This window comes from Enhydra lutris, unplaced genomic scaffold (genome assembly GCF_002288905.1).
Source record: "Enhydra lutris kenyoni isolate GAN:26980312 unplaced genomic scaffold, ASM228890v2 scaffoldscaffold19, whole genome shotgun sequence".
Lineage (NCBI taxonomy): Eukaryota > Metazoa > Chordata > Mammalia > Carnivora > Mustelidae > Enhydra > Enhydra lutris.
The window spans coordinates 22,568,890-22,595,843 of NW_019154103.1; the positions used below are offsets into that span (position 1 = coordinate 22,568,890).

At 44.4% G+C, this 26,954-nt stretch overlaps 1 protein-coding gene across 1 annotated transcript; it reads left to right on the forward strand.

Moving 5' to 3' along the window:
- Window positions 1–26,954, forward strand: LOC111148297 (repulsive guidance molecule family member b). The gene is made up of 5 exons (XM_022504786.1): window positions 1–108; window positions 1,081–1,156; window positions 4,362–4,639; window positions 10,124–10,632; window positions 26,266–26,954. Exons 2-5 carry the CDS (start codon window positions 1,152–1,154, stop codon window positions 26,932–26,934), a joined length of 1,461 nt encoding a protein of 486 aa, XP_022360494.1. The 5' UTR covers window positions 1–108; window positions 1,081–1,151; the 3' UTR covers window positions 26,935–26,954.

Sequence of the window (26,954 nt, forward strand, 5' to 3'; positions counted from 1 at the left end):
GGAGAGAGGCGGGCGCCGCGCTGCCCTCCCTCTGCGCCCCCGCCGCGTGGCTTGCGGCTTATTTTCCCAGCTGGCAAGCGTCGCGCTGCAGACAAGGGAATGCCTGTGGTGAGTTGTTTATTTTGTCGAAGTTTGCGGTGGGCCAAGGGGGACGTGGGGGGCGAGCAGGCGGCAGAGGCCCGGACTGTTTTGTTTAGGTCTTGGTCCACCTGTGTGGTATAAATCTGCCAGCCTCAGGGCGGCGGGAGGCCAGGGTGAGAACACCCCAGCGCTCCAAAAGGCTTCTCTTGCAGACCTAGAACCACATTTGATTCTCCACTCCTGGAATCGGCTAGATCCTAGCTGACACTACTCCCCGTACCTCGGATCATTGCTTCCCGTCCCTGCTGCGTAAACGGCTGGCGCTGTAAAGGACAGTGCCTATGACCCAGGGACAGCTGTCCATAGAAGTACCTCCAGGGTACCCTTCCCCATTTCTTGAAGATAGGCGAGCTGAGTATTTGATATGAGGGGCGCTCTTGAAACTAGTGGGAACTTGTTTTGGCGACTTGTGGTGTGAAGTCCGTTCAGGCGTGTCGGGTCTGCGGAGTACCACAAACTGGGATCCAGATTGGCCAAAGTTTCCTAGACTTGAGGCTGGGGGCGGGGGCGGGAAGGAAGGTAAGCGGTTGGCTCCCAGGGGAACCCAGAGGAACCCCCCCAGGGCTGATGACAGTCACCACCGCGGCCCCGTTTGCCTGGAAGAAAAGCCTAAATACATTAGCGAGCTGGTAAAGCTTTTAAGGTCTTCTCGGGAGTCAGTGGCTGGCTAATGAGAGGTTAATTTTGTTTGGAAGAGAAGGCTGCGCTGGTTTCCTGAGATAAATGGACAGGAAGCGCATTACCTCCGCGCGCTGGCAAGAGGCTCCCAAATGCTTTTTGCACCTGCCGCTTTGAGCGGTGTGATCCGCTGCAGAGCCCGCAGGGATCGTGGGCGCCGGCTGTGTACTCTCGGGTGATGAGCCCCACTCACGCCCCGGGCCCCCTCCTTCCGGGGGCGCAGCACTCACGCCAGGCTCTGGGGTCTTCTCTCACACCCAGGTCCTGCGTGCTCCAGAGCTCGGGGGCCCCCTGATCCCGTCAAGCCCCCTGCAGGATCGGAAGGGTTAAGAATGATGTAAGTACAATCCACTAGCTGCTTGCTGCTGGGCTGTCGGACTCCGGGCTATTTCAGCCCCCGCTTTGCGGTCACCCTGGACTAGAGAGCAGGGCGGGGGTGGGGGGGGGGCTTACTCTAGAATGGGTTGCACAAATCGTTATCGCGGTCAGCTCCCTAGCTCCTCTGTCCTAGGTGAGCCCCTCGTGTTAGATGTCTGGAAATGGAGATAAATCAACAGGGGAATAGTTAAGACAGCGTGTATAGGTTCAGGAAAAGAAACTTCTAATTCTTATTCAGAATCCGTTCATGTTGCTGGCATGTGTTTTAATTCTATTCACTTACACGTTCATACCATGGGATGCTTTGCTGTGTCCTCTAATTGTGCTGTTCTGGTCTCATCTTTCCTTCCTGAAAACAAAGATGAAGAGAGAAAGAGTACAAGTGACAAGAAATAGGGTGGGTGTGTGAGTTGTGCAAGCTGTCACGTCATGATTTTTTTTTTTTCTGATTAAGATGTTAGACTTCTATAAGTCATTGACTTTATGGGAGGAAAATCCCCAGATTTTTCTTTACAGAATCTTAAAATCCTGCTTAACTTATGGTATTCGAGCTGGAGGAATGGATGCGCTATAAGCGACCATTCACCACGCTCTTGCTTTCCAAGCCCATTCGGGATCTTGCTAACAGTCCGAATTTACCCTGCGAGTATGTCAACTGACCTAAAGACTTGAAAACAGGAACCACCTTGCGGTTTAATTGTGAAAATTAACATTTTACTCAAGCAGGTTGAACACTTATGTGGTAATAAAAAATGAATTGTTAGCCTTATAAATCTTGGGCTTGTCAAATTTTACAACAGATGAGCAATAAAGCACCTTAGAAAAAAATGAAGTTTTCCCTCTGAAATACAGTTCCATTTCTATACAAGAATTTGTAGTGGCTCGAGGATGCCCTCTATTGATAAAATAATTTAGAGCACTGTGTGTTTAAGAAAAGGATAAGGAGGTGGGGGAGAAGTGGCAGGGGGAGAAATCAGTGAAAGTAATGATAGCGAAAAAACCCCATCTAAACTGAATTTGATCCTTAACTTTCGGTTATGTGTTTTGAAGTATGATCAATAAAGTGGCATGCTTCTTTCATAGGGGTCGAATTAAATCTTGGGTTAAGGGAAAAGAAACATCTTATTGTTAGTCTTTGTTAGAAAAATACTTTGAAAAACTGCTCAGATTTGGTTTCTTTTAAAAGATGTTTACCAGCATTTCACTAATTTCAGTTCACGTATTTCATGTAATAATTGCAAGAGAATAAATTTTTGGTCTCATAGTATTTACTCCACAATACTATCTAAAAATCATTATCAGATAACTCCGCCTGTGAAAAGTCATTTCTCCAGGCAACTCTGAAGCTATTATTAAGCATATTATGGATATACACAAGGTTTGGATTATATCTTGGGCAGTGAAAGGTGTGTTTACCACTTGAGTCATCATAGTATGTAATAGGTAAGTAATGAAAAGTTACAGTAAAAATAGATAGACATCCTTCATTAGGGACCTAGTGGTTTGTACAGTTCATAATGTGTCTAATGAGTAAGCCGGAGTGATCGAAGGGTTGCCCTCAATTATCCTAGTCCATTGATTAGCACATTGTTACATGTGGAGTATTAACGTGTCGGTGGTTGATACGAAATTGCTAATTAGAGATTATGAATAGTGAACCGGTACGGTTGCAAACTGCAATTTGGGTATAAGTGAATTTAAAACGGCAACCCCGAGTCCCTTGGAGGAATGGCAAAGGCAAGGACAGTGAGAGTAGCTCCTAACCTTTGAAGCCATTCTTTAGATTAGATACCACTTCACACCTACTGATAACAAATTGGAACCTATCATCAACCTCACAACCTGCTTTCCTGTGACAAGATTTGGCAACCTCTTTTCCTGGCACACGATTGTGTCTTTCCCCCTCATTTTTGGATCTATCCAAGTGACAAAAGTAGAAAGTGACCTGCCATTGAATTAATATGCTAATAGACTAAGAAAATTCGTGGAAAAGCCACCGAGCAACAAGAAACGATGGCGTAATTACTCCACACTGCATTAAAAACTCACTATCCTCATTAATCTAATTACATTGTAACCGAACACGTTGAAGTTCGCCCACTCTCAGACTCCTCCCCGTTGCTTTCAGGAAGGGAAATGTCAGAGGAACAATAACGCCAGAGCCTCGCACAGCTGCCCGCGAATTCCGCCGGGAGCTGGTGGGTACCTTCCCAGCCCATCCGATCTGTTCCGGACCGCAGGTCACGTTCGGATTTCCAACGCCTCTGGGTGCTAGCTTTACAAAACGTCCGAAAAGGCTCGGAACGCGGTTCCGCAGATGTGATTGGCTGCGAAGGGACCTGCCGCACCGCTCCGGGTAAAAGCGCCCACTTCCTCTCAGGCAGGAGCCGGAGGGACAGAGTGGGGGTGATTTAAAACACACACACACACACCCCAACGCCCCAAAAAACCTTCAGGGGAAGTTAAACCCAATCAACATTAATTAAAGGGAAGTCAAAAGCCGGGTGCTTTTGTTACGCCGACAAGAGAGTTGCCGTCGGCAGTTTCTGGTCCGGCACGAGGAAACAGTAGATCGCGGAAAGGGGAAAGGAGGGAGCAGGAGGGAGGTTGAGCCCGGGCGCGGCGGACCGGACTCTCAGCCAGCGGACGCGGAACTCGAATTACAATGAGCACGCTGAAGGCGGGAGGAGGTGCGGGGGGCGGGCGCTTTGGGTCCTGTGAGTGGCAGGCTGGGCCCAGAGGTCCCGCGCTTACAGCCAATGGGGTGGGAGGGAGTGGCTAGGCCGGGGGGTGGGGACGACGTGGATTGGCGAATGTAGGGAGGGCGGGGCGGCAGTGCGGGGCTGAGATTGACCGCAGGTCCGCCGCGCAGAGATATCCGGGCTGCCAGGGGCTTCTGGTTAGGGCTGGGCGCGCCTCCGGTGGGTCCACGCCCGCTGAGCCCACGCTGGCCGGGACCCGGGCGCCCGCGCTTTTGGGGCCGGGCTCGGCGCTAAGCTCACCGTCTTTGTGTCTTTTCTCCCGCCCCCTCTGCCCCGCCCGCCGCCTCCGGCTGCCGCGATGCCGCTGCGCCCCGTTGCCGCCGCCGCCGCCGCCTCGCTCCGCCCGCGGCGCGCTTTTCGCTGCGGCGGTGGCGGCGGCCGGTATCCGACGCGGGCGTGAAGGAGGAAGAAGAGGAAGCGAGGAGCGTCCCCCAGTCCATGCCGCAGCCACGGCCACGGCCACGGGCACGAACCCGACACGGCGCCCGCGCCGCCGCCCTCGCCAGAGCCCACGAGACCTGCATGGACGGGCATGGGCTTGAGAGCAGCACCTTCCTGCGCCGCTGCCGCCGCCTCCGCTGCTGCCGCCGGGGCTGAGCAGCGCCGCCCCCCCCAGCTCTACCCGCCGCCCCTGGCGTTGCTGCTGCTGCTACTTCTCAGCCTCGGGCTGCTCCACGCAGGTATGAGGCGCGCGCGCGAGGGGAGCCAGCCCAGGGCCGAGTGCTTTGTTCCCAAACACCCCGGTCCTGAAGGCACACGTTGGGGCAGAAGGGCGGCGTGGCGTGGCGAGACAGGAGAGGCCTCACGGGCTCCAGACCTGCACCTTTGCCGGGCTCGGGGCGCAGCGGCAGGACACACCCGCGGGGTTGAGCGGCGCGCCCAGGGCGCAGTGGAGAGGCCTCTTTCCCTCCCTCCAGTTTCCCCGCCTTCGACTGGGACCGTTGGTAAATCTCCTTCCCAACAGCCGCTTATCAAAGATTTAGAGCGCGGGGGCGGCGGGGGCTGAGCCCCCGGGACAAATGTTCCGGGTGCTTTATTGCTCACTGTCTTGGTGTTTACTGAAAGTCAGGCTGGGATCAGGTTTCCGCCGCCGCCGCCCCCTTCGAGGGGAGACAGGGAGCCTTGTGCTGCTTCTCTGGAATTGGGGGTGGCGATGAGGGGGAGAAATCGCCTCACGTGTAGAGATTTTCACCGGAATTTGAAAACCTGGGGGTTAATCTCGAAGTAACTTTTTAAAACAGGAATTTGTTTCGTATTTGCGAAAGCTGCTTTTAATTCAGCTTTCACCCTCTTTGGGGAAACTAGTGCTTTGTGGCTCGCCGCGTGTTTTCGGGTTCCAGGAGGGGTTGACAGATCTCACAAGGCTTTCTGGAGGTCGGCGCTTCCCCTGTAGAAGCAAGAGTGAGTTGTCTGTTCTTACCGAAGTAGGCCTGCAGACGAGCCTTCTAGCAGGTGGTACTTATTTTTCTTGTGAAATAAGTTGCATTAACACAATGTTCTATGTGAGCTGTATCTCAATAAAGCCGGGGGGGGGGGATATTTAGGACGTTCTTTATAGGTAAGGACCACGTCTAGGAGTTTGTCTAAAGAATTTATTTAGTGTCAGACTGAAAGATAAATTCTGTTTTGAGAACAACTAGAGCATGAGATAAGTTTTTCTTGGAGACTTTTTTTGTCCTGTATTTTATGACCGCAATCTCAACGCGCTCTGATCTGGAGAATCCTGAACTGTAATGCCTCCCAACTGTGTGGAGTTGTATTTATTTATTAAGTCATAGCAGCCTTGCTAAAAATCTGGGAGGTATTTTAAGTAATGGGGAAAAAATGTGGCATTCGAGGAGACTTAATTTACTTTTCCTAACTTTGCATTGTGATGGAACAGCTGCGTTTTAACACTCACTTGGGGAAACATAGGGTGTGATAGTAAGTGATTAAGTAAGTGATAGTAAGTGATAAACCTTACAGTGATTAAGGTTTTAAATGAGTGACTTTAGAATCTTAGTAATGTCAACCTGTTTATGGTCACATGGAAATTTTTAATCATGTGTCAAAAGCTACATTCAGGAGTGTTTTGTGTGAAGAATCTGTCTTCTTAATGTCAAAGTGTATGTTTCTTGAAATGGAAATTGAAGTATTCTTTAGGACTGTGTGTCCCTCATGACTGCTTGGATATTGTTTCCCTTCCTTGTCAGAGGGTTCTAAGACAAAATTGGGATGTGGTCCTTGAAAATTTCTTTTCTGGCCAGTAATGAAAAACTTAAGTTGTTACAATGTTTAATGTAAGCTGCCTTATTTCAAGAACTTGGGATGTGAAACTCCTCTCAGTATCTTCGTGGGTCTTCACTAAAGTCACCATTGGATTCTACCTAGAGTTTCCATGGTGAGTGATACCTGTGGACAGCTTGTTGGGGTGGAATGATTAATTTGGTTAAAAAAGGCTCCTTTTTTGAAAGATTTCTTTGAAGAGTGTTGGTATTGAAATGCAAAGATTGTTTCTCTTCAGAGAGCCTAGTGGAGTGCTCTTTGCAGATGGGCTACCATATGTTTTATGCCCGGATCCATTATAATTTGCCTCAGCACCCCATATGGCCCTGCGTTTCACTTAATTCAGCTTCAGCATATCTTTTTTATTATAAACTGGTGATTGTGCTGCACATTCACTCGTGCAGTCCTGGCCTCAAGGAAATGGTCTTGAATGGTGAGATCTTTGAATCATTAACGAAAGCTGTAGACCCACAAATCCTTTAGCACTTTCATTAACTGGAATGAAAACACTATCACACCAATCATTGATCATCTGACTTGAAAAATGGAGACATCTGTAACAGCAGATTTTGTTTTCTGCCCTAGGAAATAAAAAAAGTCCTTTCATTCCCCCCCACCCCACATCCACTTTAAGCAAATCCCTACAATTCCTGAATGGAGATGCAATATGGGAGTTACTTGCTTACTCATACTCTTCATGGCTTTGTTGGCTACATCCTTGAGATTGTTTCTGCTCTGCATTGTCTTGGCATCTTGACAGGAAGCTTACTTTACCGCCTGTAACAGGCAAAGTGTGCGCTGTCATTATAAATTCATGAAGCCTGGATATTTCTGGGTGTATGCTGCGAATTAGTCATTATACAGGAGCCTGTGATGGACCGAAACTGCTGACCCAGATGCACTCTCTAGTTTGTCCTCCTCTTTTCCCACCATCTCTATTTGAAAAGGCTGTCGGAAAGCGCATCCCACGCGAAAGAACACAAGGAGTTCTGTTTGATGTGACATTTCTCAAAAGAACTGGCACCTGCCTGCTGGGAAAAAGGGAGAGGGGAGGAGGACAAGGAAGGAAAAGGAGGTGGGAATCTATATTCTACTTCTCTTCCAAACAGTTACATCTGCATCTCATGCTCTTCTTACTTTGGATATTTTATGACTATTTAAAATAATTATAAGTAAATGTATGCTCGGATAGATTTTATAGACCATAAAAAGAACAAATAGGCATTGCAAGTTTAGCGGAAAGTTCCTGTCCTGTCATTTATTCATAGTCTAGGAGCTGTTCTTACTGACTGATCTTGGCCCAGTTTTTATTTCCTTGCTTTCTACTTGCTGTGAAATCTTATTTAAGAAGAAAAAAAAATAATAGAAGAGTTGTCTTTTCTTTAAGTTATCAGCTATTGTTGTGAGAGTCAGGAATTTAGAGCATTTGTGACCTGAGGAAGGAAAAGATTTGAGGAAAGGCACTTTATCCTGGACTTTGTTCTAGCTATTTATGATCCAGCCACGACAAGGCTTTTAATATCCCTTTGTCTTGATTTTTCCAATATGTAAAATGGCTTTAATGCCTTTGAGGTTGTTGGTTGGTTTTGGTTTTTTAAGTCAAACGGTTGAAAAGGACTTGATCTACTTTGGAGAGAAGAATTCTGTAAATATAGGAGCTGCTTTTGTCAACTCTAGAATGAGCCAACATGAGATAGGCCAAACACATGAAGGTGTTTTTGTGATTTTTTTTTTAATGTGATTTAGTGATAGCTGTAAGTCCATAGCGCCAAAACAGTAATTTTTTTTTTTTTTTTTTTAACTCACATTAAAGCTCAATCTAGACTACATTTTTCCCTTCTTGGTCTTTGAAATGTAAAAACAGTGGGAGAGGTGGCTTGAGAGGTTGTCATCCCCCAGTCTTTTCTGCTTAACTCAAGCCAGAAACAGAGATTACAGGTTATTCCATTCAGGTTTAAAAGCACCTTAATACTGGAAAGATTAAAGTATTTTTCTAAAATGATACTAGGGTTAGTTTTAAGTCTTCATCAGCTGAAGTCCTAAATCTTGATACTATCCTGAAATTTATGCCCACATCTTAAAATAATTACATATTTAATATATACTCTTTTTTTCCCGTCACCTAGAATAAGAATTATAAAATATTTTATGCCTGGGGCAAATCACAAAAACAACCTCCTCTCATTTCTGAGCTGAGGAGTCTAAGACTTGAAAGTATGGAAAGTTTCTCCAGTTCAGAGACCTAAAAAGAATGTTTAAGTAACACAAAGTACGTGTTAAAATTAGTTTGTATAAAACTTGAGGTGGATGTTTAGGAAAAGTATTTTCCTTTTCAGTAATTCTAGCATTCCCAGTTTATGGATCAGAATATAAAACTGGCGCACACAACTGACCTAGTATTGGCAATTCTTGTATCTTTTTATGCTTTGAGAGGTTTTTAATTTTTTTAAAAAGATTTTATTTTTTTTGAGAGAGAGTGTGTGCATGTGGTGGGGCAGAGGTGGTGGAGGGAGGCAGGCAGGAGGAGCAGAGGAAGAGGGACTAGCAGACTTCACAGTGAGCTGGGCATGGAGCTCAATCCCAAGATGGTGAGATCCTCACCTGAGCTGAAATCAAGAGTTGGGTGTTCAACCAGCTGAGCCACCCAGGCGCCTCTTAATTTTTTTATATGAGGAGCTAGTGGCAAAACATAATTTGAAAATTGACTTTTTTAAAAAGTAAGGCAGTTGGAGTTGGGTTGTTTTTTTTTTTTTTTTTTTTATTTTAGCTTTGCTTTAATCATTAGGTGTATCTGAACTGTTGACTTAAGGAAAGAAGTCATTTATATATTCTCTAAGAATTCTGTGTGCTGTAGTTCCCTGGTTCTCTTTCCTTTTTTTATTTTTAGATTTTATTTATTTATTTGACAGACAGAGATCACAAGTAGAGAGAGAGAGAGAGAGAGAGAGAGGAAGAAGCAGGCTCCCTGCTGAGCAGAGAGCCCTATGTGTGGCTGGATCCCGGGACTCTGGGGTCATGACCTGATCCGAAGGCAGAGGCTTTAACCCACTGAGCCACCCAGGCGCCCCCCTGGTTCTCTTTCTAATAAAACAGTTGGTGGAATCAGCTGTCCTTGCAGTATAATTTCAATCTGGTGTCCTTTTTGATTTAGTGTACCTTTCCTGATGACCTGCTTGTGATCTGGGACCCAGTAGTGATGGATGTTAAGGGAGAAGTAAATACACAGCTTGATCCAATGAGTCACTCTATTTTTTTAAGAAAACAGATTTCATAGCACCCAGGAGATTGTCAGTTTATGTACAGTTCCTTAATAGACACCCCTAAGGAAATACAGAATAACTTAGTACCTGGATTTTTTCTTGTTACCCTGTAGCTGTACTAGAGTCAGGTAAAGGGGTTTTAACTAATCATGCTATAATTTAGGGGTCCCAACCTGAGGCGTGGAGCCTTAATTGTGGTTTTGTGCATAGACGCTATGCTTTCCAAAGCAAATGACTTATGCCCTTTCCAAAATCAAAACAAAGTTCACATCTTTGGCTTGGCCTTAGAGCAAAGGAATCTTTCTCAAAATCTGTGAACAATAGCAGGGGTGAAAAGGTACTCCATTTAGCCATTCCCTTATAATTTTCATGTAAGAATACTGGGCCAGACTCGTGTTCACTCACAACAGCTCATGATTTCAAGTTTTAAGGTAACTGATTGCATGCAGTTTTTCCCGGTGGCTGAATTTGTGAGAGATGCAACCTCTCACAATGCAACCCTATTTCTGAAGGCCTTCTTAAAATAGGAGGATACGAAATGGAACAAACGGTTTCCAAAGGAGGATGTCATTTTCCCATGAAGCTCAGGAAGTTGCAAAGCATTCAAAAAAATGTTGGGTCTTATCTTCTTTCTTATAGGTGACTGCCAACAGCCGGCCCAATGTCGAATCCAGAAATGTACCACGGACTTTGTGGCCCTGACTTCGCACCTGAACTCTGCCATTGACGGCTTTGACTCTGAGTTTTGCAAGGCTCTGCGTGCCTATGCTGGCTGCACCCAGCGAACTTCAAAAGCCTGCCGTGGTAACCTGGTATACCATTCTGCTGTGTTGGGTATCAGTGACCTCATGAGCCAGAGGAATTGTTCTAAGGACGGACCCACATCCTCTACCAACCCTGAAGTGACCCATGACCCTTGTAACTATCACAGCCACGCAGGAGCCAGAGAACACGGGGGAGGGGATCTGAACCCTCCTGGTTACCTTTTTTGTGGCTTGTTCGGAGATCCTCACCTTAGAACTTTCAAGGATCATTTTCAGACGTGCAAAGTGGAAGGAGCCTGGCCACTCATAGATAATAATTATCTTTCAGTTCAAGTGACTAATGTGCCTGTGGTCCCTGGATCCAGTGCTACTGCTACAAATAAAGTAAGTATACTTTTTTCCTTCTGACTTGTAACTTGAAGGTGTTTGATTCTTAAGACAATTTTTTTTTCCTTTGGACAATTCTTGAAGTATGATACAGAAGACCTAGTTTAAAAGGAACTTTTTCTTGTTTTTGGCAAACAGTTAACAGGGTGAATGGAGGATTAAATGAAAATTATTTAGTAAAAGATTTCTCACTGGAATCTTAGGGCTTATGTAAAATGTGGGTCTAAGTTTAAGCAGTGATACGGAAAATTAAACACAAGTTGAGTTGCTGTGAAAAAACAAGTTGGTTTAAGGGGAAAATTTATACTTTTTTTTCTGTGATGTCTTTTTTGGGTGTGACTCTTGTCACTTTGGTTTCTAAATCCATATTCTGACTTTTCTGATGACGCACTTGGGTGTTTGGAGAAAGCTCTGAGACCTGGGGCAATAGCCCATCAGGAAACATAATTTATTGGAAATTTGGAAACTGTAGTAAAAATACAATGGCTATAGGCCAGCTTCCTAGTGGCAAACCCAGAGTATTTTCGTTATTAACCTTGTCATGACTAAGCAATTTTAGAATTGGGTATTGTGGAGCAGTGATGTATAACGTGTATCTAATCTCAGGAAAACAATTTAATGAAGAAGTCGGGGGGAAAACTGACAAAAGTAAGTTCAGCTAACCCTGCCTGTCTGTATTCTTGTTTGTATGTTTGTTTGTTTTAAAGAAACTGATACCTAATAGAGTTCATTTAAACCAACTTTAAGGCACCAGTGTCAGTGCAAGTGGGTGAAGAGCTGGGAACAAGGTTCCCAGTTGCCAGTGAGTGCTAATTCAGGCATTAGTAAGTAAATGTAGAGGTCAGAAAAGGTTTTCCAGAAGAAAGACTGTCCCAAGTAACCAGCTCCTTCCCAGTCTTCCCAAATCACAAAAATCACACAGAACTGTTTCATCTTGCTCAATTTCCTTTATTCATCAGTTGGTTTAGACTAAAATGTAATTGACAAGGATCAAGCTTTAGTAATATTTATGACTGTTCTTTTGATTCCAGAACACCCTCCCTTGCCTCCAAACATGGGTGGCATGTTTTTTAAGTGAATTTGAATTATTTTACTTGGCATTTTGAGGAGGTAATTTTATAGCACCTCCAGAGATACCTAGAGACACCCAGGGGTCTCACAAATCTAAGATTAGAAGTCGTTGCTCGGAACAAAGAAGTCTGTTACATTAGTCCAGACATCTAGGGGAACTAAAAAATGTTTACACTTCAGCTCCCAGTAAAAGCCCTGGCTTGCCTTTCCAAATCCTACATCTCATATAAACCTTTCTTCCACTGGTTTTTATAAGTATGTAAATAATTTTTCCTATCTGTATGTTAAAATATGTGTTGGCTGTAAGTTATGGTAGAAAGTTACACAATTATGAAGTTATAAGACAAACTATGGCCAAAAATCCATCATTGCTGCAGCGTCTTAGGGCATAAAACCTGGGAATAGCCTTTAGGGAAAACGTGAGACCAAAAAATCAAAAAAGCAGTTCTGTTGGGAATGGAGAAAGTCGTCGTCGTTGATGGTGTAGGTAACTGAGGGCTTGGAGGGCTGTCAGCGGTACTTTGGAGAGTAGCAGGTGCTTTGTGCATGGGGAAATACTCAAGCCTTTAATTTTCCGTGCCTTCCATCCAATTGTGTGTCACTTCTACTTGTTAATTAGCCTTTCAAAATTCTGTACTTTTTAGTGATCGTTTTGGAATTAATTGGGACAACTAGTTACCTTTTTTGAGTATCGATATTCTATAAATGGAACAGTTGACACTGAAGTACTTTAGGTGGGGATCCATTTCATTTGTGATCGGGTCTGCCATCGTTTTTAGCAAATGAATAAGAAGTACAGCTTCGTTTTCTCCCACAGTTTGATAAGGATCAAAAGTTTTGCCCTTTCCAAAAGGGATGTGGGAGGCAAGCTGTCCTCTTGACTTAAATTCCAGCAGACAATGAGAATACTTGGTCTTTAAGTGCACTATTGAAAAGTAATTCCCACATCTGGTGACCATGCTGTTCAGGAGCTCATGACTCTATGGCTTCACCTGCCTCTGATAGTTGTGGGGTTTTTTTCCTTCTGTTTTTTGCAGCTCTCTCAAAAGCTCCCAAAAGCATCTGGAAAGTTACTGCCAAAGACGTATCTCAGTGCTGATGTGAACTGTGCTGGTGAAGCACAACTAAAGGCCTAAAATTTTGCAGTGCAATTTCCTTTTATCTACCCAGGGCCAAAATGAAATCTTTTAAAAAATTCTAAGCAATGAAAAAATGATGGTAATAAAAATAACACTGAGGCAAAAAATACATTGGAAGTTCCCAAAAAGATCTGATTTTTTTTTTTAATGTCTACTGCAATACTTAAAAAAAAAAAAACCTTTCAGAAGATTTTTTTGTACAGGTCTCCGCTCGACTGAGCCCACAAACACGTACATAGACCAGCTACTTGGTAAGTTAGCACTGCACTCGACAGATACCGTATCATCCTTGGGGTCAGACATTTTTAATGACCTGTGTGCTGGTGTCACTAGCTGGAAAAGCTGACCAGTGCTGTGGTAGACGTTGGTCAGCTATGCTGCTGAAATTGTCGTCTGTAAGCTCTTACTCATTTCAATACGTTCAGCACTGAACTAAGTCACTGAGCCAGGGTTTGAGGCGCAGTGAAGTTCTTAAGACAGTACCTCAGTCCTGGGAACGTGGCTTCTTGAGCAAGCAGTCTTGGGGTCCTCTTTGTGATCCCTAACTGCCCTTAAGTACCTTTCTCTCATCACAAAAAGACAAAAGGTGAGGGGAAAAAGATCTAAACTGAATAAAAGAAAGTGAAGTCCTCTGTATTCAAGGGGCCATTTCTTAGTTAAGCCTTTTCCTTCATCCACAGAGCAGGCAGTGAGTTTAGGGCAGCTAGACCTGCGGCACTCGGTGCTGTGGCCTTAGCTTTCCCGCCGCCCCCCCCCCCATCTCCTCTCTGTCCCCCTGCCCTGGGAACCTTAGTGTGGCGCTACAGGTATACTTCCGGAAGGCCATTTGTGCTTTTAGCCACACACACACACACACACACACACCCCACCACCCCCTCAGCCCCCCACCGCCCCCTATCCCACGCCTGTCTCCCTCTCTTCAGAGGAGTCTTATGCGGTTGCCACTTTGCCAGGAGGTGTGCTCCTAAAGGGGAGGCCAGGGCTAGCTTTCTGTCTCCACCTCAGCGGCTGCGGGGCTTTCTGGCACACCTGCCCGTCTCAACTGAGATCCACACCAGCTCCGGGCCATCTCCCTCACCTTTGGCTGTGAGCAACAGCTGAAGGCCTGCAGGCCCTGGAGAGGAGAGACGAGAGGGACAGGCTTAGAACTGGCAGAGTTGGCTAAATAGGAAAAAGAAAAGCAGTTTTTATTTTGCGGGGAGGAGGAAACTTTTTAGGTTCCAAAGAGGACATGTGTACCTACCTCCCCTGGGCCTCAGACCAGTAACTAGGCTAGATCACCTGTGCAGATGGTTATCTCCTGTTCCACCTCTTGCACAGTCCCTTTGCCAGCCCCTTCGTCTCCTGTGTGTCTGTTTCTCTTCAGGTGCACCCTAAGGATTTGTGTATGCCATGGCTACGGAAAGTGATTTTGCGGTGAATTCTCTGATAAGATTCTGTACTTTACAGATATGTTCCTAGCAGTGGGTATTAAGATTACCAGTCTCTCGGGTACATTTAAAGTGATTCCTTTTCCAAAAAAATTTCAAGAATGCATTTACTGTACACCTAAACAATGGGAATACTTTTCAAACTTACTTTTTACAAGTGCTTTGGATACCTTTGGTTTATTTTTCTGTTTCAATGTAATCGTGTCCTTTTCCATCACTCCAGCTTTGTCATCCTGTCCTTCAATCTCAGTAAAACAAAATTACGAGGAGAAGGGGAGGTGGGGGGTTGACAGCAGGTTCCTTTATAGATCTGCTACAGAAATTTCCATACTTCCTCCTTGAGTGAGAAAAATGGTTTACCTTAAAGTGTTTGCATTTGGGAAAGAGGTATGTTGTCTTCACCAGGCCAGGTGACTGCAGGCCAGGTGGGTAAGCGCTCCAGCACGCTTGGCATGTTACTGCTATGGCTCCGGGCTTCCAGCTCCTGGTAATCCCATGGGCAGTAGCACCAGTGCCTATCCAAAGCGTGGGAAGAGGGCCAGGCCCGGCAGTTATCTATTTTTCAAAGTCCCTCAGTCCCAGTTTCCAGCTACTTTCTGGGAAATGGCCTGAAAATTATTATAATTATCCCTCAATCCCAGATTCCAGCTACTTTCTGGGAAATGTCTGAAAACTTGGACTGGTTGATGATAGTAGAGATCATCTAAGGAAGACTTAGATTGTTCGGTTTGTTCTTGCTTTCTCTCTCCTTCCTTCACACTGTGTAACCCAAGGTGTTCCCTCACAGCAAGACATCCTCCTTTCTGGGGTCCTAGAGCCTGAGTTGAGTCCTCCCCTCTTTTCTGATGCCCCTTCGCTTGTAGCTGCTGTTCACAGCGGTATACAGGCTTGTTAACTAGTGTTCTGGACCCATTCTCTATTGGAGAAGAGGGAAAAGCCGGGCATGCCTGCATTTCAAAGGCTTTCAACTGTCATTTTAAGCAATTTCTGGATCAAGGTTAGAGAAACCATCCTCTTTAAACCCCAGGCCGAGTGCATCTTCTTTGTGGCCAAGTGTTTGTCCCCCCACTATGTTTTTTATTATCTTTATAGAGAAAGTCTGAGCTACACAATAGTGATCATTCTTATTTTTATCAACTAAAGACAGTGCCTCATACTCCAGCGGCAGGATTGTATTGTGCATCTGTGGACACTGTTCTAGGATGTTGCATTGTTACAGACAGGGCAGTGGTGTTTTCCTTAAAATTATAGAGACCTGGGGCGTCTGGGTGGCTCAGTGGGTTAAGCCTCTGCCTTTGGCTCAGGTCATGATCCCAGGGTCCTGGGATCGAGCCCTACATTGGGCTCTCTGCTCAGCAGGGAGCCTGCTTCCTCCTCTCTCTGCCTGCCACTCTGCCTACTTGTGATCTGTCAAATAAATAAATAAAATCTTTAAAAAAGCCCTTTCCAGAGATCACAAACTTTCTTGCAGATCCATTGCTACTAACTTTTTTTTTTTAAGATTTTTTTATTTATTCATTTGACAGATAGAGATCACAAGTAGGTAGAGAGGCAGAGAGAGAGGAGGAAGCAGGCTCCCCGCTGAGCAGAGATCCCGATGCGGGGCTCGATCCCAGGACCCCGGGATCATGACCTGAGCCAAAGACAGAGGCTTTAACCCACTGAGCCACCCAGGCGCCCCTAACTTTTAATGGCTAAAATTGCTCTTTCTTTTGTTATGAGTATCTGTTACATAGGAAATTCTTGCCATCTCTTTATAATAGCTCCTTATCTTGGTCTTCATTTTTGCAAAAATGGTTACCAAACAGAAAGAGAGGGACCGATTGAGGCATATTGGGGAACGGATGGGGAAGAAGTTTGCAGTTGTAGCTTCCTGCTCAGTGTAGCCTTTTCTCTGATAAAAACGTACGATTAACTCAGCATTGCATTGGAACCCACTGCGTGTCACAGGGCCCCCTGTGGGGGTGAGGAACCGGGGAGGGAGATACAGGGGGGATCTGTCTCCCTCTCAGTCGAAGCACAGAACAAACCTGCAGCAGTCAGTGGAGCACTGTGTGTAAAACTAGCCCTTCAGGGTTTCTTTCTAGAACATTGGTAGACTGGCTCTCAGTGTTCCTACTTAGCAAGTTGTCACCGATGTCAAGAAAGGCTAGAGAGATGGGCTGATGTAGCCAGCACATAACTGTCCCCCTGCTCGTGGTCACAGTTCACTGTTTTTACTCCCAGGATTTGGCACAGTCTCCCTTTCCACTTACCACAGTCAAGGTGGCCCCTCACTTACACTGGGATTTCTGTCTTCCCAGCAGGGTCTAGAACCCTGGCTGCCACTTTTTAAAGGTTATTGGTCTTTAATACCAAAAGCTTTCTAGAATTTGACCGTCAGAGTCTCCAATTCTTAAATTCATTTTTCTGGGTCCTGTCTCATTTTTAAAACCCATGAAAGCATATTGTCAGTGATCTCCTCCTCCCTGAATTTACTTATTGTAGAAAGAATATTGAAACTGTGAAGAACGGAAGAGCAGAAGTCAGCTATAATTCCAGGTGGTAAGGTTCTTATTTTTCCCTTTTCCATTTCCTGCATAGCTCCTGTTTGTATTGGATGTAAGGTTTGAGGCCCAGGAAGTACTCAACTTTGTTTCATACAGGTTCAACAAATTTTCTGGAGGTAAAAGGATTTCCAAGTATGAGGGAGGGGAAGGGCAGGCAGAAAAAGGAGGAGAAATTATTAGCTGTACGATATATCCACAAGTGTGAAAGATCATTTTAGAAGATAAGTGGGCCTACCTTGATTATTGTTTATGCTGTATTTGTCTTTTTTTTTTTTTTAAGATTTTGTTTATTTGAGAGCATGAGAGAGTGAGCTGAGCATGCATGCATGAGCGGGGGCTGGGGGGAGTACAGTGGGCGAGCAGACACCCCTCTGAGCAAGGAGCCCAATGTGGGGCTCTATCCCGGGACCCCGGGACCACGACCTGAGCTGAGCCTAAGGCAGACGCTTAACCAACTGAGCCACTGAGGCGTCCCTGTGCTTTCTGTATAGGCTGCATATCATCACGCTGTCCGTGTGCGTGCAAATACTTTGCGTAATGATCTTTTACCATCTTAATTCTCTAGAATGAAGAGACTTAAAGATGTTAGTAGAAACCATTTAAAATTGTATAAAGTTTATATCTGTGTATTTACTGAGTTCTGTATTTTGAATCATCCTTCACTGTGCCGCTCCCTCTGTCCCAGCTGTGGTTTAGGAGGAGGAGGAGACTTTTCAAAATATCCCCCATTTGTAAATGAAAATAACCCAACTCCTGCCCAAGCCAGGCAGGATTCCATCACTGTGCTGTGGGCCTCTGCTGCTTCTAAACAGAGCCTCGCTGCTCCACAGTTGAAACCAGAGGCACAGGCCAAGTCTGATACACAGCTGAGAGTGAGAACTGCTTTCACTGTGGCATTTCCCAGTGTCTCTCTGCCCTGCCAGATTTTCTGTGAGTCAGAATTTTGAGAGGAAGGGGCGAGAAGGAAACCTTGGATAGTTGGTACTTTTCTCTTGGCTTCAATTAATGCTAACCAAACAGTTTCTGCCAGTGTGGAATGTGGCACGTCACAAGTGACCTACAGTAGTGAACAAGGCAAAATCTACCTTGCCCATTCCGTCTTTGTTTGTTTTGACGGCAGTAGAACTTGCTCTTCCACCGTTCTGAATTTTGTGTTCTCGTGGGCGGGGTAATGTAAGGACTTTTTAAACTGCTCAGCTTGTAGGTGATAACCAACAAGAACAGCAACACACATGCGAGGTACAGACTTGAACTAGACGGGCTTGCAGTGACAACACCGCGCTGTTGCTTGTAGAAGGAGCTTTTGGCGAAACTGGGTCTGTGGCAAGAGGCGTTCTTTGTGTCCTAGTTAGCTGGTTATTTGAAGAGTGGGAGCCAAAAGAATGTTTGGCTAATTCTGGTGGGGTTCTTTGAGTGTTAGAACACAGTCTGTATACTGTGAGCAGATTGATAGGACGGCATTTAAACCCTAAGCTCTCTTCTGCTCTGCATTTGCTTCTGACATGTAGGCGTCAGGGTTTAATCTCTAGATCTAAAGGTGTGGGAGAGTACGTCCGTCCGTCCGTGTGTCCCCCTCTGCGCTTCTGTGCTTTTGCTGCCTTCCTCTCGCCCTGCCTCAGGCCAGTGGAGACAGAGGATATTGTTTTGTAGCATTTCAGTTAACTGGCTTCTTGAAATAGAGGGTCACCGCCTCTAACCACCTCTTTTGTGAATGGGCTTTTCTTTCCTTTTTTTTTTTCTTTTTTTTTTTAATAGTCCTGGGAACTTGAAATTGAACCTAGAAGTGGTAGAGTGTGACTGTACTGTAAAGACCTTCAAGCCCTTTTACTTTTTAAATCACCTCTCAAAACTGAAAAATGATCGGAGGCTATGATTTCATAATCCCCATTGCTTTGTGCAACAGCTGTGCTGAACCAAGGCCTAGAGCCGTTTGCAAGGGGTCCCCTTCTAGGGCCTCAGGATCTGTAGCCCTGACCACTCCACCCCCAGAAGGGAGATTCCCTGAAGGCAGAATGTGCTGGGGCAGTCACTGCCTCCAGCCCTGGCTCTCACCTTTCCCCATATTTGTGGCCTCTGGTCTGAAGTACAGTGACAGCTGAGGCCCAGAATACTGTCCACACATGCCCAACTTCCCATCTGGAAGTTTCGGGAGTCCCTCCTGTACTTGCTGGCCTCCTTATAACACGAAGTCTGAACACAGCAAACACGTTCCATGTTGAGTCCTCCGAGTGGCTAAGACTTGAGGACTCCAGGCCCTTCCTCCTCATGCCCAGCGCAGCATGGCTCTGGTGTGTACAAGGAAGCGGGCCCAATTTCGCTGTCTCGGAGCCTATTTATACTTCCAGCCTTCCTTGCTTTAAGTGTACAGAAATTACTCTTTGGAAGTCGACATTTTTGTGCCTCTTTCATGTATCCTCCCTGGGCCTGCTTCCCTTTCCCTCTTGCATATTCTTTCCAGCCCCTGAGCTTAATGCTTCTCCCCTGGACCACCCTAGCTGCCTCAGCTGTGGGTGTCCTTCGCCTCTGCTTTGGTTTCTTCTTTCTCTGACTGCTGCCAAGAAGCCCTCCAGCAGCCAAGGCAGCCCTTGTTCCTGCATGTATTACCTGGGGCAACACTGAGGAATAAATAAGGCTGATCCATTCCCTTTCTCTGGAATCCTGGAAGTGCTCCTAGAACAGAGCTCTGTGCAAAGAGATTCTGAGGGTAGAGCGACCTAATTTGAGATGTCTTTTGAAGGTAGCAGACCCTTAAGCACTCATTCCAGCCTGAAGAGGAATCTAGGGTAAGATGTTTCATCTGCTGCCTTCCCCTTTGACACATGTACTATCTTTGTGTTAGCATTTAACAAAATAAACTCTTCTAGGTCTGAAGTTCAGCCTTCCTGTCGGTGGATACTTGATATATACGTTAAGTCTTAATTGTAAAATTACATTTTACAAAAATGTTAGTAACCGTCTGAACATTTTCCCTAAATCCTGTGTGTGTGTGTGTGTGTGTGTGTGAATGCTGTTAATGTAATTCTCTCTCTCTGTATATATATAAATGCTGTTTTTTAATTCAAGTATTCTTCTCAATATTACATTAGTTTCAGGTGTACAACATAGTGATTCAGTAATTCCATACATTAAAAAATGCTCATCACAGTAAGTGTAATCACTGTTCGTAACTATACAGTGTTGTTACAGTCTTACTGACTGTATTGCCTTTGTTTACTTCTCATCTCCAGCAGTTATTTTATAACTGGAAGTTTGTACTTCTTAATCCCCTTTATCTCTTTCCCCCATCCATCCACCCACCCACCCACCCACCCACCACCAGTTTGGTCTATTTTGAGTTTGTTTTCTAGATTCCACATATAAATGAAATCATATGGTACCTCTTTCTCTGATTTACTTCACTTAGTGTAATACCTTCTACATCCCTCCATGTTCTTGCAAATGGCAACACCTTATGTGTGTTTATCCATTCTACTTTATCCGTTCTACTTCAGTAGACACCTAGGTTGGTCCCATATTTTGTTGATTGTAAATGACGCTGAGATAAACCTAGGGATACATGTATCTCTTCGGATTAGTTTTTGTTTTCTTTGGGTAAAAGACCAAGCAGTGGAATTACTCGGTTGTGTGATGTTTCTATTTTTAATTTTTGGAGGAACTTCCATGCTGCTTTCCATGGTGGCTCTGTAAAGTGGCTGCTCCAGTTCACATTCCCACCAACAGTTTCCTTTACATTCTCACCAGTACTTGTTATCTCTTGTCTTTTTGATACTAGCCCTTCTGACCGGTGTGAGGTAATCGCTCATTGTGGTTTTGATTTGCATTTACCAGATGATTAGTGATATTGAACATCTTTCCACGTGTCTGTTGGCCATCTGTAGGTCTTCTCTGGAAAAATACCTATTCAGGTCCTCTGCCTATATATTTTCTTCCAGATTTTTATTTAAGTTCTAGTTAGTTAACATGGAGTGTAATACTGGTTTTAGGAGTAGAATTCAGTAATTTATCATTTACATATAACACCAGTGCTCATCACAAGTACCATCCGTAATATGCATCATCTGGGGACACGTGAATGGCTCAGTGGGTTAAGTGTCTACTTTTGGCTCAGGTCATGATCCCAGGGTCCTGGGATCAAGTCCCTCATCGGGCTCCTTGCTAGACAGGGAGACTGCTCCTCCCTCTCGCCTTGCTTGTGTTTGTGTGCTCTTTGACAAATAAATACCCATCATCTGTCTACCTTGTCCACCACCCACCTCCTTCTGTTAACCCTCATTCTATTCTCTGTTGTTAGGACTTTCTTAGGGTTTCCCTCCCCCTTCTCCTCTTTTTTTTTTCTCCCTTCCCACACATTCATCAGTTTTTCTTAAATTCCATGTATGAGTGAAATCATATATTTGTTTTCCTCTGACTTATTTTGCTTAGCATAACACATTCCAGCTCTATCCATGTTGCTGCAGATGGCAAGATTTCATTTCTTGTTGGCTGAGTAATCCAATGTACACATACATACTACATCTTCTTTATCCATTCATTGGTCGATGGACACTTGGGTTGTTCCCATAGTTTGACTGTTGTCGATAATGATGCTATCAGCATCGGGGTGCATGTACCCCCTTTGAATCTGTATTTTTAAATCCTTTCCTCTGCCCATTTTTTAATTGGATTTATTTTGGTGTCCTTTATATATCTTGAAAATTATTCTCTTACCAGGTACATCATTTGCAAATTCCTTCTTCCTCTCAGTGGATTGCCTTTTTGTTGGTTTCCTTCACTATGCAAAACCTTTTTAGTTTGATGTAGTCCCAATAGTTTATTTTTGCTTTTGTTTTCCTTGCCTGAGAAGACATACAGAGAAAATTGTTGGTAAGTCTAATGTTCAAGAGTTTACTGTCTGGGTTTTCTTCTAAAAGAGTTTTATCGTTTCCAGTCTCACATTTAGGTCTTTAATCCATTTTGATTTTACCTTTATAGTGTAAGAAAACGGTCTATTTTTCCCAACACCATTTACTGGAGAGACTTTTTTCTCCATTGTATGTTCTTGTTCTCCTTTGTCACAGATTAATGGACCATATAAGCACGAGTTTCTTTCTGGGCTATTCTGTTCCATATACATTTGTATCTGTTTTTGTGCCAGTACCTTACTGTTTTGATTACTACCTCTTTGTACTGCAGCTTGAAATCAGGGATTAAGATGCCTCCAGCTTTGTTGTTCTTAAGATTGTTTTAGCTCTCCAGGGTCTTTGGGGATTTCATACAAACTTTAGGATTATTTATTGTAGTCGGTGAAAAATGCTATTGGCATTTTGATGGAGATTGCATTTAATTTGTAGACTGCTTTGGGTAGTGTGGACATTTTAATGGTATTCTTCCAGGCCATGAGCATGTGTATCTTAATTATTTGTACATCTATTTATTTGTCCCTTAAATTTCTTTCATCGTTGTTTTGTAGTTTCCAGAGTAGAGGTATGTCACCTAGTCGGTTAAATGTGTTCCTAGGTATTTTGTTCATTTTGATGCAATTATAAATGGGGTAATTTTCTTAATTACTCTTTAATAACTTCTCAGTAGTGTATAAAAAGGCAACAGATATCTATTTTGTGTCCTGTAACTTTACTGATTTCTTCTAATGGGGTTTTTGGTGAGGCTATATCCACGTCCTCTGCAAATTAGTGACTGTTGTACCTATTCGTTACCAATTTGGAATGATTCCTTTTTCTTGTCTGATTGCTGTGGCAAAAGTAGATATTTCTATTTTATTCCTGGTCCATGTAATCAGAAAATTCACAATTCCATGTGAGTTTTCTCTTTGGAAGCATGTGCCCTTACTGGAGTAGTTTATTTTTGCTCACATTTGGGGACTTAATGTAGAGGCTGGATGCCACTGACCTGTGTAAGAGTAAATGGGGCTGTGAGCAGTTTTCTCTTAGCCTCCCAGAGGTGCCTATTTTTTCAACCTATAATTGCACCCAGAGGATTTGATGCAGTAGACATGTCAGCTAATTATATGAAATAGAATTTGTTTTAGCTTCCTTTACCTCAAGCAGAATTTTAACCAGGTACTTACCAAAATTGTGTTTCCCTCTCTTTCTACTAATTTCTGTGACTATTTCAGGTTACTTTGTTGGCCCATTTTAATCCAACAGCTGAGTCCCTTGATCTGGGAGTCCTGTTCTAGAATTGAAGGATTCTGGTGAATCCTCAGGTTCATATCAAACCTGGTGCGGTCCTGCACATGCAGCACCAAGTAGTCTGACTACACACTGGTAATTGTTTCTTCCAAAATACAGGAAGCACAAGTAGTTAAGTGTACAGAGTTCGGGGAATCTACTGTTTGAAAACCTGTGCCCAGCACTTTGCAAAGCTGCCAAGCCTAGGGAGGCCAGGTCTGTCTCTTGGCAAAGCAGTGCCTGGGTTTTCCGCCCTTGGCTACCTTGTTTTCCTTAATGCATTTTCTTTTCATGGTGAAAAGGAGTGGCAGATGCCTCTAAATTTTGATTCTTCACAACAGACCTCATATCCTTCTATCACATGTGGAAAGGTTGATTTGTAGCTGGTATCTGTGTCTTCCTAATAGACCTTGTGTGGGTGGTAAAGTTCTCAGGGAGTGAAGCATTAAAAATGAATGAGGAGAACTAGAGTAGTTTGTCTGAGGTAGGGGTTGAGAGGGACTTGGTGGGAAAGGTTTAACAAAAGGCATTGATGTTTTAAATGCACAGAAATGCCATCCATTAATAATAAATGGTGTGGCAGAAAAGAGATGTGCCAAAATGAGTTATTACAGCATATGGATCAGTTCACGGAAGGGGAAAGTAAGCGGCATGGCTGATGTTTCTAAATTACCTGCTTGAAAGCATTACAATACAGTTTTGAATATCCTGTTTTGCTATTAGAGCTTAAATAGAAAAAAACTTGGAATTTCCAAAAAAAAAATTTTTTTTTAAACCTTAATAAGAATGAACAAGTTTGGTTTTTCTGAAAAAATTTCTGGCCCCAGCTGGCTTGAATGCCTTTTTTAAAAGCTTGAGTTATAATTGTATGAGGAACGAAATTAAAATTACAAAATGTTAAGTCAGGTGCAACAGTTGCCTAGTGTTTTTTACACCTTCGTTGATTGTACCTCTAGATTCCTCTTCACTACACACTCAGACTAGAGGACAACTCATCTATCTCCGTGGTTGGAGATAGATCCATTATCACCCTCAGTATTTTGATGCACAGGCTAATTCTGTACGTTTATTTGCTCTGTGTGAGAATCAGTTCAGTTAGAAGAGAGACAAATTAATACCAGCTTCACTGTCTCAAGGAGAAAATGACTCCTAGAAAACTGGACAAAAATCTGTTAAGTAAACTGGGATCTTTGGTCAGTGTAGATCCTGGTGCAGAAGTCAAGCTTTGAGTGTTATTTAATCTTCTGGAGGTATGGGGGTTAGTGGCACAGGCCTAGCAGAGGACAGTAATGCATGAGGTGTTTGAAATGACTCCTGAGTTGGAATTGGTGTGCTTAGTGAATACACTAGGCTGGCTTGCCTGTTTGGGAACTAGTTTGAAAATGGATCTGTTTTACTGTCTCAACAAAACTAATTCCTCGTTGTTATTCCTGAGATGAACAAAAAAGTACTTAATTCTTGCAAATAATTTTAATCTAGTTTAAATTTGAGGTTTCTTAGCCTAGAAAGAGAGTCTTTGAATGTGAATGCTCCAGTTGAAAATGAAGACAATCATTATATGAAAAGTCTTACTCACCCTTATTGGAGCCATCTGTATTAGCTTTCAACTCTTTCAGGTGCAGAATTTACTTGAATTAATCTTTTCACCTCCAAGGGATCCTAGCTTGCCCTAAAAACACTCGTCAAACTGTCTTTAGAGCCACCAAATAAATCTATTTTATAGTCCCATTAGATAGCTCGCTCAAAATCCCATTCACTCTGGAAGGTCCTATGGTTGGATGCACAGCAAATTTCCGGCAGTCATCTTTGGTACACCTCCTTTGGGTTGTTAAGAAGGTGTTGAAATCTGAGAAGGCTGGTAGTGAAATTAAATTGTGGGTCAGGGTAATTAGGAAGAGAGAAAACCAAGCATTTTCATAGTGTATTGTCTGGCTCTCAGTTGCAGCTGCAAACAACGGATATGAATTTAACCAGTTGCTACAGTGCAGCTGGTTCAGATCTAGCTTTATAACTGGCTAAAGTAAAATGAAATGGCTGGAAAATTCCAGTCAAGTAACACCAGTGGGAACATGTGGAATTAAATAGTGTGAGTAAATGCTGGCCTGGATGAGGAAAAAAACTTCAGACATAAACTTGAGGGTGGCGTTGAGGACTTGTCGAGAGGCGTGGGGAGGGGGCAGGCAGGGCATTTTCTGGCCTTTTTAACAAGGGTCTATTGTTTGGATTAGTTCCCTTGCAGGAGGTAGGTTTCCTCTATCCAGGGAAATCTGTAGAGTGGCCTACCTTCTTCCTTGACCAGTACTTTTTTTTTTCCTTTAAGAAGAAAGAAAAGCCATTACTTCAGTTCCTGACAACAACAAATCTCAAAATGTTCTTACTTCCCACCTTGTGTGACCCAGAAGGCCCCGTCTGTCTTCAGTCCTCTTCCCTTCCACCACGTGTACCAGAGGATATGGAGTATTTTGGAGGTGAACAATTACGTTGTCTTGTAATTGTTCTAAATAAGGAAGGAAAATGGGTTTACACACGGAAAGTTTCTATAGCATCAGGTTTTTTCTGCTTAATTAGGAGAATTGAGAGTTGGCTCGAGAAAAAATTCAAGAAGTTCAAGGGCCTGGTGCTGTTTGGGGAAAACATTTGCTGTAACTAGGTTGAGGGTATTTATTCTCTGCCAGGGCCTGGGAGCTGGATTTGCCAAGTGATTTCCAAGTCACAGGGATTAGCCGATCATGTGAGACATTTGATTAAGAGATTTAGAGAAATCTTTGCTGAGGCACATGATTGGTGGCTGTGGATGGGATGGCCCCCCTCAACTCTGCTTTGTTCCCGAGTGTTAGTAAGAAAGTTTGTAGAAGAATCTTTGTAGAAATCAAAGTTCTGATGGGTATATTATTAATTACATCCCTTGACGTTTCTACCTGACTTAGTCTTTTTCTCGGAGCCATACCACCCCTCACCTGTTTGGGGAAGAAGACAGGACACCAGATTATCAGTAAAAATCACTGTACCCCAACGGCAACATAGTTCTGTTTTAGGAAAGTAAAGAAAAAGTTTTTTGTAATGTACATTCCCCAGATTTGCATCAAATTTTTATTCTAAACCTATACGACTTTTTCTTTTTCCTTACCAGTGACACCTTTCATTTCTGAGGCAGGAGCCCGTGGGCTGAATGAGTTTAGAGATTCTGTCTCTGGCCATTCACCTCCAGCTTGGCGGGCGACACCACCTCTGCCCCTGCCCTCCTGTTTCAATTTGTGTGTGTTCCTTCCCCCAGATAACCATCATCTTCAAAGCTCACAAGGAGTGTACAGATCAGAAAGTGTACCAAGCTGTGACCGATGACCTGCCGGCTGCCTTTGTGGATGGCAGCACCAGCGGCGGGGATGGCGACACCAAGAGTCTGCTAATCTTGGAGAGGGAGAGCGGCCGTTACGTGGAGATGCACGCCCGCTACATAGGGACCACGGTCTTCGTGCGGCAGCTGGGTCGCTACCTGACGCTCGCCATCCGCATGCCTGAGGACCTGGCTATGTCCTACGAGGAAAGTCAGGACCTGCAGCTGTGTGTCAACGGCTGCCCCCTGAGCGAGCGCATCGACGACGGGCAGGGCCAGGTGTCTGCCATCCTGGGGCACAGCGTGCCTCACACCTCACTGGCACCGGCCTGGCCGGGCTACACACTGGAGGCTGCCAATGCCCAGTGCCACGAGAAGATGCCAGTGAAGGACATCTATTTCCAGTCCTGTGTCTTTGACCTGCTCACCACTGGTGATGCCAACTTCACCGCCGCCGCCCACAGTGCCTTGGAGGATGTGGAGGCGCTGCACCCGCGGAAGGAACGCTGGCACATTTTCCCCAGCGGCAGCCAAGGGACGCCCCACGGACGCGGCCACTGGGCTGTCAGCCTCGGACTCCCATGCTTGATCTTTATTGTGTTTTTGTAGGGGTCGTCTTTTGTGTTTTT